At 44.9% G+C, this 15,054-nt stretch overlaps 1 protein-coding gene across 1 annotated transcript in view; it reads left to right on the top strand.

The window, feature by feature from the left end:
• Positions 1 to 15,054, top strand: part of LOC128332816 (IgGFc-binding protein-like) — a 78,604-nt gene that overhangs the window by 20,288 nt on the left and 43,262 nt on the right. Inside the window, exons 15-21 of the mRNA XM_053267577.1 lie at positions 25 to 589; positions 1,682 to 2,259; positions 2,398 to 2,968; positions 3,112 to 3,311; positions 4,652 to 5,032; positions 5,836 to 6,122; positions 6,913 to 7,001. Of these exons, the coding sequence (XP_053123552.1) occupies positions 25 to 589; positions 1,682 to 2,259; positions 2,398 to 2,968; positions 3,112 to 3,311; positions 4,652 to 5,032; positions 5,836 to 6,122; positions 6,913 to 7,001 (2,671 nt within the window). The remainder of the gene's footprint in view (positions 1 to 24; positions 590 to 1,681; positions 2,260 to 2,397; positions 2,969 to 3,111; positions 3,312 to 4,651; positions 5,033 to 5,835; positions 6,123 to 6,912; positions 7,002 to 15,054) is intronic.

The raw sequence follows: 15,054 nt of genomic DNA, 5'->3' as shown, positions 1-15,054 counted from the left end.
AGTTGCTGTTCAATCTCGTTTCAGGTTAATGAAGTCTTTGTGAACCTGCCTTTCTATTATGAAGATAAGATAAAGGCTTACATCAGTGGGAACGAGGCTTTAATCAAGACTAGATTTGACCTGACAGTAACCTTTGACTGGAAAAGCTACGTCAAGGTCACGGTGCCCAGTACATACACCAATGCCGTCTGTGGCCTCTGTGGAAACTACAACTTGAACCCCAATGATGACTTGGCCATGAAAGATGGTAGCCAAGCAGCCAGCATAGCCCAGTTTGCAGAGAACTGGAAGGTGGCAGAGGTCCCCGGATGCTCAGTGGGTTGCACTAATGACTGCCCAGTATGTGGGGAGGAACAGAAACAAACCTACAAGGGTGACCAGTACTGTGGGATCCTCATCAAGAAGGATGGGCCATTCAGAGAATGCCATAAGACCATCGACCCAACATCCTCCTTTGATGACTGTGTCTTTGACACCTGCCAGTACCATGGTCAGCATGACACTCTGTGCAATGCCATCAGTATCTATGTGGCAGCTTGTCAGGCCCTGGGCGTTCAAGTTGAACCATGGAGATCAGAATCCTTTTGCAGTAAGTGCCACTTCTTGCAAATTCTTGAGCATAGTTCTGTAGGGACTGCTGAGCGACTACATGTCAGTGTAATCATGAATGAGCAGAAAGTGTTGCAGAACCTTCAAATTCATAGACTTTTGAAATTTGACATTTTACATGAGTTTCCCTCCCAAGTATTCTTTCAGCATTAATCTCTCTCTTGCTCTGTAGTGACAACTTAAAATAGGCCACAATACATGAGTTCTGTTGCTTAAGAGAATGAAAAACAATGTTTGGATTTCTCTGGATAGCTATACCTCCCTTACCTATACCTATACCTTGGATATCTATACCTCCCCATCTCTGGCAATTTTCAAAAAACACTTGAAAACTCATCTTTTCGCCCAAGCTTCCTCAGCTTCCTAAATTTTTAGGTTTTAATTTCTGGTTTATTTTTAAATTTTTAAATTGTTTTTATTTTTTGTATATGTTTTTAACTTGTTTTATGCTATTGTTAACCGCCCAGAGATGAAAGTTTGGGGTGGTGTACACATTTGATAAATATATAAGTATAATTAAAATATCAAATAAGATTTGTTTTTTCTTGGTTGAACCCCACCCCCCCACCCCCGCATATCAGTTTCATTTGAATGCTAACACATCCAGGATACCAAAAGCTAAAATAACTGGAAAATTCAATATGAACTTAAGATCCATATATCAAATCTGAAATTTAGATTTGAAATATTTTGGGGTTTGTGATGCTCACACTGAAATTCAAAGATTTAAAATTTGAGAAGTTTTCCAGCAAATTCAGCTTAATTGTATAAATGCATGCATCTGGGTTCAGATTTGTTCAACACTAAATCTTAAACTTCAAGCTGAGAGGAAGCAGGGTCTTTACTCAACAGTTTCAGGCACATCACAACAAAATGAGGTACCATTAAAAACCCAAAACTTATCAGTTGATCAGGTTAACCATGTTATAGCTAATTTTAGTAAGGGCAGGCTGAATTGTCATCGTTAACCAGCAGATGCCACTCCATAAAGAGAACTGGCAACAGAGTACTAAAGTCCTATTCTAACTGCAGTACCCAAAGAGTTATTCACTGATTTTTTCCTCTCTTCCAGGCCCTGCCTGCTCACTTAACTCTCATTATGATCTCTGTGGAAATGGCTGCCCTGCCACTTGCCGTGGCCTCTCAGCTCCACATGGCTGTGAGGTATCTTGCAAAGAAGGATGCTACTGCAATACTGGGTTTCTCCTCAGTGGGGACCAGTGTGTTCCTATTGGGGAGTGTGGCTGTGTTTACCAGGACAAGTACTACCAGATGGGAGAGGTTTTCTATCCCGGTGCCTCTTGCCAAGAGAGATGCAGTTGTACAACCAATGGAGTTGTTGAATGCCAGAAGATGTCCTGTGGAGCCCATGAAGAATGTCGGGTGGAGAATGGTGTCCAAGGCTGCCACCCTGTAAGCAGGGGTAAATGCAGTGTGGGTGGAGGCTCCCACTACCTGACTTTTGATGGACGGGCCTATGACTTCCATGGCACCTGCATTTACGTTTTAGCTAGACTTGAAAAAGCCGATGCTCAGCTGGCAAATTTCTCTGTGTTGGTGGAGAATGAGAATTCTCTAACAAGAATGGTTGTGATAACTTTTCATGGATACACCATTGTCATTGAGAGGGCAATGAAGTGGGAGATCAAGGTGAGTCCCTTCTGAGTTACTCTCTTTCAAGATGTTTCTGGCTTACACTGTGGTTGTGGCCACATGTACTTTGAACATATACATGGATCTAATCAGAAAATGCATCCATAGTCACGTTCTTTGTTTTTGTTCCTACAGGTGAATGGAGAGCTCTACACATTGCCCATGAGTACAAACGATGGGAAACTCTGGGTCAACCAGGAAGGGAACAACATCATCGTCCAATCTGACTTTGGCCTCAAAGTCCTTTATGATGCCTCTGCTTACGTCTTGGTGTCTGTCCCCAGCACCTATTGGGGACACTTGAATGGCCTGTGTGGTAATTTCAATGGTGACAGCACTGATGACTTCACTCTGCCCAACGGAAAAAGCACCCAGAATGTGGATGAGTTTGGGATGTCTTGGAAGGTTCCTGTTCCTAGTGTCAGTTGTTCCGATGGTTGTGGTGAGAAATGTCCTGTCTGTGATACAACCAATACAGCTCCGTACCAACCCACGACTTCCTGTGGGATGATCCAAGCCACATCAGGCCCATTCAAGGACTGTCACTCATTGGTGGACCCTCTTGAATACTTCAGCCATTGCCTGTATGACATGTGTGTGTCCAATGGTGCAGGAGAGACCCTCTGTCAGAGCATTCAGGCATATGTGGCTGCGTGCCAAGCTGCTGGAGCTACAATTGGAGCCTGGAGAACAGACACCTTCTGCCGTAAGTTTGCACAGTAATCTGCAGATTCATCTTCTGCAGGAAGGGGTGGGGGTGTTCCCCATAAGCTCAGAATGCTTAATTGGCAGTACCCCATCCCTGCATGCTCATGCCTACTTTTGGCATTCTTGCTGCTTCATTTTCAGCTCTCACCTGCCCACCCAAAAGCCATTATGAGCTGTGCACAAGGACTTGCGATTTCACCTGCACCAGCTTGTCCACATCAAGCCAATGCACAAGAAAATGTTTTGAAGGCTGCCAGTGTGACAGCGGCTACCTCTTTGATGGTGCCAGTTGTGTGGCCATGGAGAATTGTGGCTGTATTCATGATGGGCGGTACATCAAGGTAAGTGCAGCACTCGTAGTAATGGGATTGTGCTTGTTTCCAACACAAACTATGCGAAACCATCTAACTGGAATTATTATAGATCTTTAGGGGAGATTCATCTGAGAGTGCTGCCTAGGGGTGTAGCTATAATTGAGTGGATAGGTTCAAAGAACCCGGGGCCCCCGGCTCCTGAGGGCCCCCCAGTTCCACCCCTCCCTATGTTCTTCATTATTTCTCTCACTCCAAGGGGCCACCGGAGAGAGGGGAGAACACGGACACCCTACCTACGCCCCTAGTGCTGCCAGCTCGTCTCGTAACAACTCAGTCAATCCTTTATTATGGTCAGAGACCAGCATAAAATTGATACAGGTTAAAAATTACATGTTATGTGATGTTGTTATGATGATATGATGGTACATAACTTGACAAATCCAAAACTAAGAATGATTGCCATTTAAAAGGCAAGTTAAAATACATATTAGTACATAACATCAAAAGGCTAAAACTAAGAATGATTGCAGATTAAAAAGTGAAATAGATAGAATATGCTCATTAAAACTAAATCAGCTAAAAACCTAAAATTACTAAAGCTAAAAGAGATAAAGTAATGATAATATAATGATACAGTTTCTATTATAGAAATGCCCAGGAAAAAATAAAAAAGGGGAGTATAAAATTGTAAAAGTCCAGATTTAAAATTATAAAAAGCAATAAAAGGGGGGCGGGGAGGAAAACAATGAAATGTAGTAAAATGCAATGAAATGCAGTACAATGCAATAAAACAATAGGTATGGAGGCATGGGCAAGTGCAAGTTTAATCCAGAGTAATCAAGAATCAGATTAAGGGGGCTCACAGCCTTTGACGGATGCCGATCGCAGCCCTGGTGAGGACTCAAAGGAGAGCTTTCTCTGTCATCGCCTCATGGCTGTGGAACGCAATTCCTGCTGAGATTAGAGCTGCTCCATCCCTGTTTGCTTTTAGGAAACAACTAAAGACACATCTCTTCAGCCCAGCTTTTTAGCTATTTGGTAGTTTTTTATGGGTATTTTAATTTGATATTTTTATATGTTTTAATTGTTAAAATATCTTGGTTTCTTTTATTGCTGTAAACTGCCTAGAGACTTCAGTAGTGGGCAGTATACAAACATGTTAACTGAATAAATAAATAAAATAAGAATTACTGTGACTTTAAGCTCGGGAATCACATGTGCCATGCATGTGTTAAAGGAAGCATTGCTCTCCACTGCATTTTACTGGGCCACTTGTTCACTATACTTGTTAATTTGCCGATTAACAAATGTTTGTATTTAAGTGTTACAGTCTGTCTTTCTCTCTTTCTTTTGCACAATTCTCACAGGCAGGAGAGAGTGTTGTCTTAAATGGCTGCCTAGAGAATTGCACCTGTCACAAACTGGGCAAGCTAATCTGTGAGGAAACCACCTGTCAAGCAGGAGAAATATGCACCCTCCGTGATGGTGTGCGTGGTTGCGTGGGGCAGAAAGGAGAGTGTTTGCTCACCCCTGGAGTACGGCTGACCTCCTTTGATGGTGCCTCTGGGGAAATTCTCTACAATGGTGCCTATGAGTTGGTCTCGCTGTGCAATGGGCAGGACCCTTCTCGGTTCAGGATCATAGCGCTGACCCAGGAATGCAGTGACTGGGATTTGGCAATTGTGTCAACACTCTACATATATTTCCAAGGAATTTCTATCACTGTGAAGAATAACATGGAGACATGGGTAAGAGCCAATGGCAAAGCAGATGAAACACTTGGCTAAAAGGAGGAACAAATGCACCCCAAGGCAGAGCCATCATTGGGCAAATGGGTAGAAAGAACCTGGGCTGCTGGGCCATGCCTCATGGCCCCAGACACACACACCCCGTCTGAAGTCAGATGCAGGAGGTGTTATTTTGTTCCCAAATGGGGCTGCAGGTTGGCAGCGTGGCTGGAGTAACTCTCCCTGCCGAAAAGCAGGGAGAGCAGCTCCCGGCATTGCTGCCAATGAAGCGGGGCCATCTCCCTCCCAAACAGGGCCGCGCGGCCCCATTTGGGAAAGAGACCACGCCCCCGCATCTGATGTCAGTTGGGGGGGGGCGTGGATAGCCTGAAACAAGTCTGTTTCAGGGTTCCTCCCAAGGAGAAATTTCAGAGAATCTTGAACAGATGTTTTCTCCATGTGGGGATGCGCTTATAGCTGCAGGAAAGAAAAATGCCACACGTGATCAGTTCAGCACACTCCCTCCAACAAGAGCCAGGCAGTAGGAAAGCTGACAGTGAGGGAATGATAGCATCAGCCACCCCCTGATGCTTGCCCCTGAATCTAGTAATCATTTACACTGCCTCTGAGCATGGAGGCTCTATTCTAAGTGTAGCTATAGTTGTAAAGAATCAGGGAGTCAGGAAGCACAAGGAAACAAAACTTTCCCATCTCTTCCAGCCAGGAGATATGCACATTGTCGCCATCTTATACAAGCAAGCTGCCTCTACCCTTTCTCCTCTACACCAGTGTGACACTTTTCTCCCTCCATTTCTGCATTTCAGATAAATGGGTTCCAAGTGCAGCTCCCAGCAGCAGCCCCTGGAGATGTATCTGTAAGCATTTCTCAGGATGGAGTTTTGATTAATTTGGCATCTGAAGTACAACTTTTACTCAGACCCTGTGGGGAAGTCAAGGTGCAAGTCAAGAGAAGCCTGGAAGGAAAACTGTGTGCCTCCTGTGGGAACTTCAATGGGAATGCTGCGGATGACCTGACGCTGCCCAATGGGAAGGTAGCAGGAAACCTTGCTGAGGTCATTGATGCCTGGAAAGCCAAGGACTTCTCTGGCTGGTGAGTGGTTCTTTGAATTGCCTGGGCACGAGATAAGACAGGCACTTTAAATGCTCTGTAGAACATATAGTAATATTTGACAGCATGTTGTAGGCTCTTAAAACTGAAGGGATAAATCAATACACTCAGATGTTAAAACCATAATCTGAGCCGTCTTGTTCTAAATTCAGTGCTCATAAGAACATAAGAAGCCCTGCTGGATCAGGCCCTATCTAGTCCAGCATCCTGGTTCACACAGTGGCCCATCAGATGCCTCTGGGAAGCCCACAGGCAAGAGGTGAGGGCATGCCCTCTATCCTACTGCTACTCACCTGCAACTGGTATTTTGAAGCTTGCCTCTGAGGCTGGAGGTGGCCTATAGCCCAGCCCTCAGACTAGTAGCCATTGACAGACCTGTTCTCCCTGAATGTATCTATAACTCTTATGGGGTTTGGATAAATGGGGAAATGCTGCTTGGAGAAGTGCTATTTAGACTCTAAGAGTGGTGGGTACAAGCTTTTAATTCTTTCTTTACAATTTCTCTTCTAGTGATGCTTGAAAGCCATATGAGCCACTGTGGATCTCTTCCAGTGTCGTAGCAGCTCTTCATAACTAAGCTCTGGAACACTATTCTTCTGGATAAAATATTCCCTCGTGTCCCATTTAATGCGGCCCAGCCCCCTATCAAGTGTTCTCTGATTGTCAATAAAATTATGGTGTTTTTTTTTCCTGAGAATCAATACATCTTTTTTTGAACATTCTTCCAAGGAGATATTATTTCGTTTACTTGCTTTTGTTTCTGTGGATACAGTCATCCCTCGCCAACCATGGAATTCCCAATTGCGGATTTGAGTATCCACTACTGGGAAATTGTGTCCACCCTCACCAACCGTGATCCGAGTATCCATGGTTTGGCAACATTTTCTTCAAATTTGGGCATTTTGGGGTCATTTCTGGGGTTCATGGGGTCATTTCCAGTGATTTTTCTATTTTTAACCTTATTTTTTCTGTATTTTCCAGCCATGGTTCCCCTGACCCCCTGTTTCCCATACATTGATATGCCTCATCAACTGTGAATTTACCAACCACGAACGAGGGTTTCCAGGAATGGAACCCTCGCGGTTGGCGAGAGACTACTGTATTTGGGGGTGGGGGGCTCAGATACTCCTACCTCACTAAGCAGCTGGGTATAGCTGCTGGCTGGGATGGAGCCCTCCAACCCAGAAGGATCATGTGGATCAATCACTAGCCTAATGTCTGAATAGGGCTTCTGAATATGCAGTCTCCACTTCTTCATGTCATCCAGTTTAGTCATACAGGAGAAAGCTACATTCACTTTTTGATATGTGGGTATTAAGCCTGAGAAGCAGATGGTCTATCAGGTTTCTTTTTAAAGCCATTTTTATTCTGTTTTTTAAAAATCACAATACAAAACATCATCAAAACATTCAAAGGCACTTTACCTACACAATGAGCTCTTTCTCATTCCCGAGGTGTGAGGAATGACAATCCTGAGTTGTGTCAGCCTGCTAGCAGATCTTGAAGACAAAGAACAAGCTTTGCATTTCTCTCCTAAAGAAGGTCTCAAACAAAGAAATAAATAATTTAATAAATTAACAAGAAAACAAAGGGGGAAAGACAAGATAAGTTTGTTAGGGCTAGTAATTTCCTGGGGTTTGATTTCTGGCTGGCTGGAAGTGTGTGTGTTTGAGAGAGCAGAGCAGTTAGTCTCAGACTGAGTGGGGAATTAATTCCGGGTGAGTGACTCAGCTTGTGAGAGGGGTCACATTCCTGAGGTGAGTCAGCCTGCCAGCAGATCTTTCAGACAAGGCTCAGAAAAGAGGAAGTTTGCTAACAGGAGTTTGCAAACAGGTATCAAGGTGGTTTTCCAGGAGTTTAGCGGGGAACCTGGTGGGCAGGCACACAAGCAGACCCCCTTCCTCACAGAGGAAACATGAAGCACAAGGATAAAAAGAGTAATATTCTAGTCCTGTAATTTTCTTGGAGGACAAAGCTTAAAACCTTTAATTAGCTGACAACTGTGTGGAACCGGTCTGGTGGTCCGCGGTCCAACGGTTTGGTCCGTGGGTTCGTGATCAAACCGACCCCCACCCCGGTTCCGTCGGACAGGAACAGGACTGCCGGGTCCAGTCCGGCAGGTCCGTGAACTTTTTTTTAAAAAATTTAAAATGTAAAAGCAAGTACCTGTAGCCCCTTCTGGGGGCTTGCTGTAGCCGCGGTGTGGGGTGGGTGTCCACGCGGGTTGTGAAAGGGATTATTAAGAAGGATAAGGAGATTGCAGAGAAGCTGAATGAGTTCTTTGCATCTGTCTTCATGGCAGAGGATGCTACTACTATTGCGGATATTTATATACCGCTCTTCAACCAAAATTCTCAAAGTGGTTTACATAGAAAAATAAATAATACATAAATAAAATGGCTCCCTGTCCCCAAAGGGCTCACATTCTAAAAAGAAACATAAGGCAGATAACAGCAACAGCCACTGGAGTGATGCTGTGCTGGGGCTGGATAGGGCCAGTTGCTCTCTCCCTGCTATATACAAGAGAATCACCACTTTTAAAGGTGTCTCCTTGCTCAGTGTATCCCATATACTCTCTATGGAATTGAGCTTCTCAGATTTAGAGGCTGAGGAACTGGGCCAATTTGAGGTGACAAGGGAAGATGTTCTACTATCTTGAAAAACTAAACATTAACAAGTCACCAGGGCCAGATGGCATCCATCCAAGAATTCTGAAGGAACTCAAATGTGAAATTTCTGATCTCCTAGCAAAAACATGTAACTTGTCCCTACAATCAGGCTCTGTAGCAGAGGACTGGGAAGTAGCCAATGTAACTCTAATTTTCAAAAAGAGATCCAGGGGGGAATCTGGGAAATTGCAGGCCGGTTAGCTTAGTTTCAGTGCCAGGTAAATTGATGGAAAGCATACTTAAGGACAAAATTGTTAAACATATAGAAGAAAAGGACTTGCTGAAGGAGAACCAGCGTGGCTTCTGCCAGGGCAAGTCTTGCCTCACTAACCTTTTGGAGTTCTTTGTGTCAACAGGCATGTGGATAAAGGTGATCCAGTTGACATAGTATACTTGGACTTCCAAAAAGCTTTCGGCAAAGTTCCCCACCAAAGGTACTTGAGTATACAGAACTTAGCAGTCATGGGATAAGGGGACAAGTTCATGTGTGGATCGGTACCTGGTTGAAGGATAGGAAACAGAGGGTAGGAATAAATGGACAGTTGGCATAATAGAGGGAATTAGGAAGTGGGGTCCCCCAGGGATCTGTACTGGGACTAGTGTTCTTTAACTTGTTCTAAATGATCTAGAAACTGGGGTAAGCAGTTAAGTGGCCAAATTTGCCGATGACACTAAACTATTTAGGGTAGTGAAATCCACAACAGATTGTGAGGAACTCCAAAAGGATCTCTACAAATGGGGAGTGGGCAACAAAATGGCAAATGTGGTTCAATGTAAGCAAGTATAAAGTGATGCATATTGGGGCAAAAACACCCAACTTCACATATACACTGATGGGATCTGAACTTTTAGTTACTGACCAGGAAAGAGTTCTTGGGGTCATGGTGGACAACAGTGTGTTGAAAGTGTCGACTCAGTGCAAGGCAGCTGTGGAAAAGGCCAATTCCATGCTAGGGGATCATTAGGAAGGAGATTGAAATTAAAAATACTAATATTATAGTGCCTTTATACAAATCTATGGTGAGGACACATCTGGAGTACTGCGTAGTTTTGGTCACCGTGTCTTAAGAAGGTGATTGTAGAAATGGAAAAGGTGCAGACGAGGGCAATCAAGATGATCAGGGGCCTGGAGAACCTTCCTTATGAGGCTACAGCATCTGGGACTCTTTTCTTTGGAAAGGAGGTGACTAAGGGGATACATGATTGAGGTGTATAACATTATGCATGGAGTGGAGAGAGTGGATAGAGAGAATTTTTTCTCCTTCTCTCCCAACACTAGATCCAGGGGTCATCCTATGAAACTGAAGGTTAGGAAATTTAGGACCAACAAGAGGAAGTATTTTTTCCACACAGTGCATAATTAACCTATGGAATTCTTTGCCATGGGATGTGGGCTTAGCCACCAGCTTGGATGGCTTTAAAAGTGGCTTAGACAAAAGCATGGGTCTATCAAGGGCGACTAGTCTGGTGGCTATAGGCCACCTCCAGCCTCAGAGACACGATGCCTCTCGATACCAGTTGCAGAGCAGTAACAGCAGGAGAGAGGGCATGCCCTCACTTCTTGCATATGGGCTCCCCAGAGGCATCTGGTGGGCCACTGTGCGGAATAGGATGCTGGACTAGATAGGCCTTGGTCCTGATCCAGCAGGGCTGTTCTTATGTTCTCACAATCAGGAAGAAAGGGCTCCATGCTGCAGGGGAAGAAGCCTTAAAACGCTTACCTCCGCCACAGATGATCCTTGTCTTCTGACTGGGCTAGTGGGTCACTCACCCAGACGTTCACTGGCTGCTACTGGCAGCCAGAAGGTTTGGGGGCTAGGCGGCATGGTGCATTATGGGGAGCCTCCCCACGCAAGCTGGGAGGCTTCTCATGTGTAGGTGCCACATGGAGCTGCACGGCACTGACACATGATCAGTTAGCCAGGGGTAAGAGCATGCTCACGCCCTTAACCTTAAGGCTCTTAGCCGGGGCTGTTTACAGGGTTTACCACCGTGCTGCTGCCAGGATCTGCGTGGCTCCCAGCAGTTCTCATGTACAGGCAAAACCAGTCTGGGCTTCCTTAGTCCAGTTTTGTTTTGTCTGCACATGTGAATAGCCCCATAATTACAGAGAGACTGAAGCAGATTGAATAGCTAGGCATGTGTTACATGGCTATTTCACAGCTGGTGAATTGCTTGGTTCTATGGAAACAGTCTCCTTTTTACAAGTTTGATAACATTATCTCACTTTCCTCCACCCATCTCCACACACAGACTTTCACTCTGGTCTATGTGTTTGATACTGGGCCATATCTTCCAGGATTTGTCATATGAAAATGTGGGTTCAGAAGGCACGCCAGGCCCAGAAACCAGGTATACTTTTGAACTGCATACCAGGGGGGGTTCTAGCAAGCATTCTAGGAGGAAAAGCTGCACCCACTGGAATTTTTGCTTCTATGCAACTCCTATGCAAGACATAAGAAGTTTCTCAGCGGCTGATCTGGCATCCTTAAATAATGGAAATAATTGTACATAATGTCACTGGAGTCGGCAGGATTTAAACAAAAGCTTTAAAAAATAAAATGAATCTCATAGACCAGTACTTTCCATAAAGTGACAAAAGCGAGCTCTATACACACTGCCTCCAAATGCACTTCCCTAAGTGGCATAATGTTTCCTTTTGGGAGATTTGTGGAGTGCTTTTAACAAATCTTCACTATACATCTTCGAGTTTCAGCCTCTCCCTCCAGAGCAGTAGAAAATGAAATTTAATTTGAGACTGGAGTGGTAGGGGTGTGCACAAAACTGGCTGGTGCAGTTCAGATCGAGTGTGAACTGAACACGACCTGGACTGGGCCAGTTCAGTTTTGCCCCCAATTGAAACCCTCCCCTGGTTCAGTTCAGGGGGGTTCATGAACCATTTGGGGGAGAAATTTTTTTTAGTTCTTACCCCCTCAGGGGGGCTTCTTCGAGGCTGGGGGGGGGGTTATGCCCCCTCCTTATGCCAAAACGTGCCTGGTTTGCATGTTCTTCAGCCCATCCCTGGCCTTTCCCCCTCTCAACAGCCATTTTGGAGGCTGCCGTGCATGTGCATTGGGCCTCTGCATGGCCTGGGTCATGACCCAAAAAGCCAGGGTGGTTCAGTCCGGGCTCGACCCCTGAGCCTTCAAACTGAATCAGTTCAACGTCAAACCGGTTTGCACATCCCTACAGAGTGGTGGATGCATCCTGACTCAGAAGTGCATCCATGAGCATGAACAATCAACACCAGTGTACTGAAACTTTTCTTTCCAATCTATAACCACCTAATCAGATACAGGGGCAATTTGTTTTGTCCACAAATTGCCCCAAACAGGTAGATTTGGGTACAAATCATTTTGTGCCGGAATCGATTTCGCTCATTCCTAAAAATAACCATGTAAAATGCTTCTGTGTAATGTTTGTTTAACACTAAGTAATGGATACATGTAAAAGCAAATATTGACCTCAGAGCAGAGTTTGAATAAGTTTGAACAATAAAAGTGATGGCATTTGGAACAAGACTGGCCCTTCCACAGAACACATCCGAGCTCTGAGTAACTCAATCCCTAATCTAGTTCCTTGTGGCTAAATATGGATTACACATGAACAATGCACAAATTATATGGGGCCCTTAAGGAAATACCTTAATTCCCTTAATTAAGGAAACCCCTGATTTCTCCCCGATTTTGGCCAAATCATGCACTACTATAGCCTTCCAAACACAGTAGCTAAGGGGTCCATCACAAAAGAAGGGGGCCTGGCCTCCTCTGGCCCTCTCTGCACTTGAAGTCTATGATCACCCTCATGGAGACCCACAGAGCCCCATATTAAGTCCTGCAGTTGATCACTGTGCCTAGAGATTCAGGAAATATACAGAAGTGGGCATAAACTAAAAGAGCCATTGCTATGAGATAGGGGTCACAAAGGCTGGCCAACAAGATCAGTACAAAGACTGACCTTTCTTGGGCCAATCACTGGCTTATAGCACAGGACATGCTCCTATCTCAAGAGATCCCTCTAAAGCAATGACAGAGCAACAGTGAGGACAGCTTTGGGTGAGATTTGAGTTGGACCCCACCTGCCACTGCCTTCACGGCCCATGCCCACCCACTGTGCGCACCACTCAATCACTCAGCTGCCACTCACCCACCATATGGCCATCCTGCCTCCCTTGGCCAGGCCATGGCACAGTCCTTGATGCCACCAGCACCGGCATGAGCATACTACCCCATCCCAATGAGAATAAGTGCTGGTGGGCTGATGTGATTAGACCACATTGTGACCTGGCAACGGGAGGCAGGCTGCTGCCCATGGGGGGGTGAGTAAAGTGAGGGGGGCAGAAAGACAAGTAGGTCCCATGTCCATCAAGGGAGTGGGAGGCTGCACCAGGCAGCCCCTCCGGCATCAGCGGCCCATGTGCCACCATACCACCTGTCCGGTCTATAGTTGCACACCTGATCCAGAGTGTTCTGAATGGGGAAAGCATCAGAGTTTGGTAAAGTGATACATGATGGGAGGGGGCTGAGCTAAACTGTGTGTGGGGGGGAGGGAGAGCAGGAGAAGGAGGAGCAGCAGCAGCAGCTTGAGACAAGCACGCTGCCCGGGTGATACAAGGAGAAAGACTGGATGAAGAAACTGGGAAGGAGCATGCTGGGAATTGAAGCACCTTCTGCTCATGCAGAAGCAGGACTGCTTAACGGGAATCTGATGTGATCTATTGCTGACTTAGTGGAGTGCACTGCTGCTGCCTCTACCTGAATCTCAGCTTGCGTATTAGTAAATAAATAAAATATGACAGACTCACCTTAAGCCTCCAGTGATCTCCCCTCCAAGAGGAGAGGGGTCCCCTCCAAGAAACTGGGGTAGTTCTGCCCCCCCCCACTGAACTTCTCACCAGTTATCATTTCTATTTCCCCAGAGCAACAACTGCATTGGCATTCCTCCAAAAAGAGACCCTGGTATCTCCCAGCTAATAGCGCAGAAGGAAGAGCATTGGACCTTGCTCTTGTAAATGCCCAGCGAAATTTATGAAATTATGAGCCATTTTGTCGATTCAGCTACAATTTTTATGTGTGCGAATTTCCCACCATTTTGTTGGAAAATCACCCCCAAATACTTTATTTGTTTTACTTGCTCTAAGCGATGTCCATTCAGAGACCAAATGAATTGCTTAACTCTGTTCTTAAGGCATAGGATTTTTGACTTAGAGTAATTAATCTCAAGATGTTCCTCTTTGCAATACTGAGCAAGGACATCTAAGGCGCTCTTAAGCCCAACCCTGGTTTGAGATAGAATAACCGCATCATCTGCATACATCAAGATTGAGATCTTCTTATAAGCCAATTTTGAAGCATGGATATCAGGGTTCTCTAGACGCTTAATTAGATCATTGACATAGACATTAAATAGAAAGGGGGCCAGGACACATTCTTGTTGCACACCTTTCTTAGTTGGAACCAAATTAGTTAGATTGCCAGTAGAATCTAAACACACACTTATGGAAATATTTTCATGCAATTTGATAAGCAATAATAAAATCCTGTGATCAATAGTTGAATAATTTTCTTCCAGTTTTTGAAGACTACTCTGATCCTTTCTGCCTCCACCCTTAGTCCACATAACTAGAATGAGTTATATACAAAATGGAGGATTTGCATATTATTGTTCTATAATGTCTATATAGTTATACTCTAAGATTGTGTTAACAAATACTGTTATCAGCTTTTCCTGACAGGAAGTTATGCAAAGTGCTTTCTTGTTACTCTGGTTTCTCTTCAAGTTTTATAACTGCAACGGAAGATTTCTTTCCCATCCTTTCCCAAATATTCAGGGTGGCTTGCGTAACACAGACCCTATATAAGCCCAGTTACTCCAAGCACTGAACGAGCCAGAGGCTTTCAGACAGGTAAGTGATTTTTTCCCCTCCCCTCTCTATGTTGGGCTAGTGTAGAAATGAGCAAACAGGTGGCTGGCTGCATGCCCTGAAATTGCTCTGATATTTTCTGGTGTTCCAACCCAACTTTCCAAAGTCCCAGAACATATTTCTTTCCAGAAACCTGGGACTTGAGTCCCAAGATCCTGGCTGCAAAAGATGATGCAGGCATCTGTGGAGTACATGCTACCCTTCCCTCTTCCCTCAATTTCCCCTTGCTCTTTCCCCAAAGCAAAAACCCTTAGAAAAGGAGCGTGGAGGGGACCAGATGGTGGAGATGGCAGTAGAAGAACCAATGGCTATGCTGAGTTTG

Source organism: Hemicordylus capensis, chromosome 7 (assembly GCF_027244095.1).
Source record: "Hemicordylus capensis ecotype Gifberg chromosome 7, rHemCap1.1.pri, whole genome shotgun sequence".
NCBI lineage: Eukaryota > Metazoa > Chordata > Lepidosauria > Squamata > Cordylidae > Hemicordylus > Hemicordylus capensis.
Note: the sequence above shows the minus strand (reverse complement) of the source record. Positions and strands in the feature narration are given on the sequence as shown.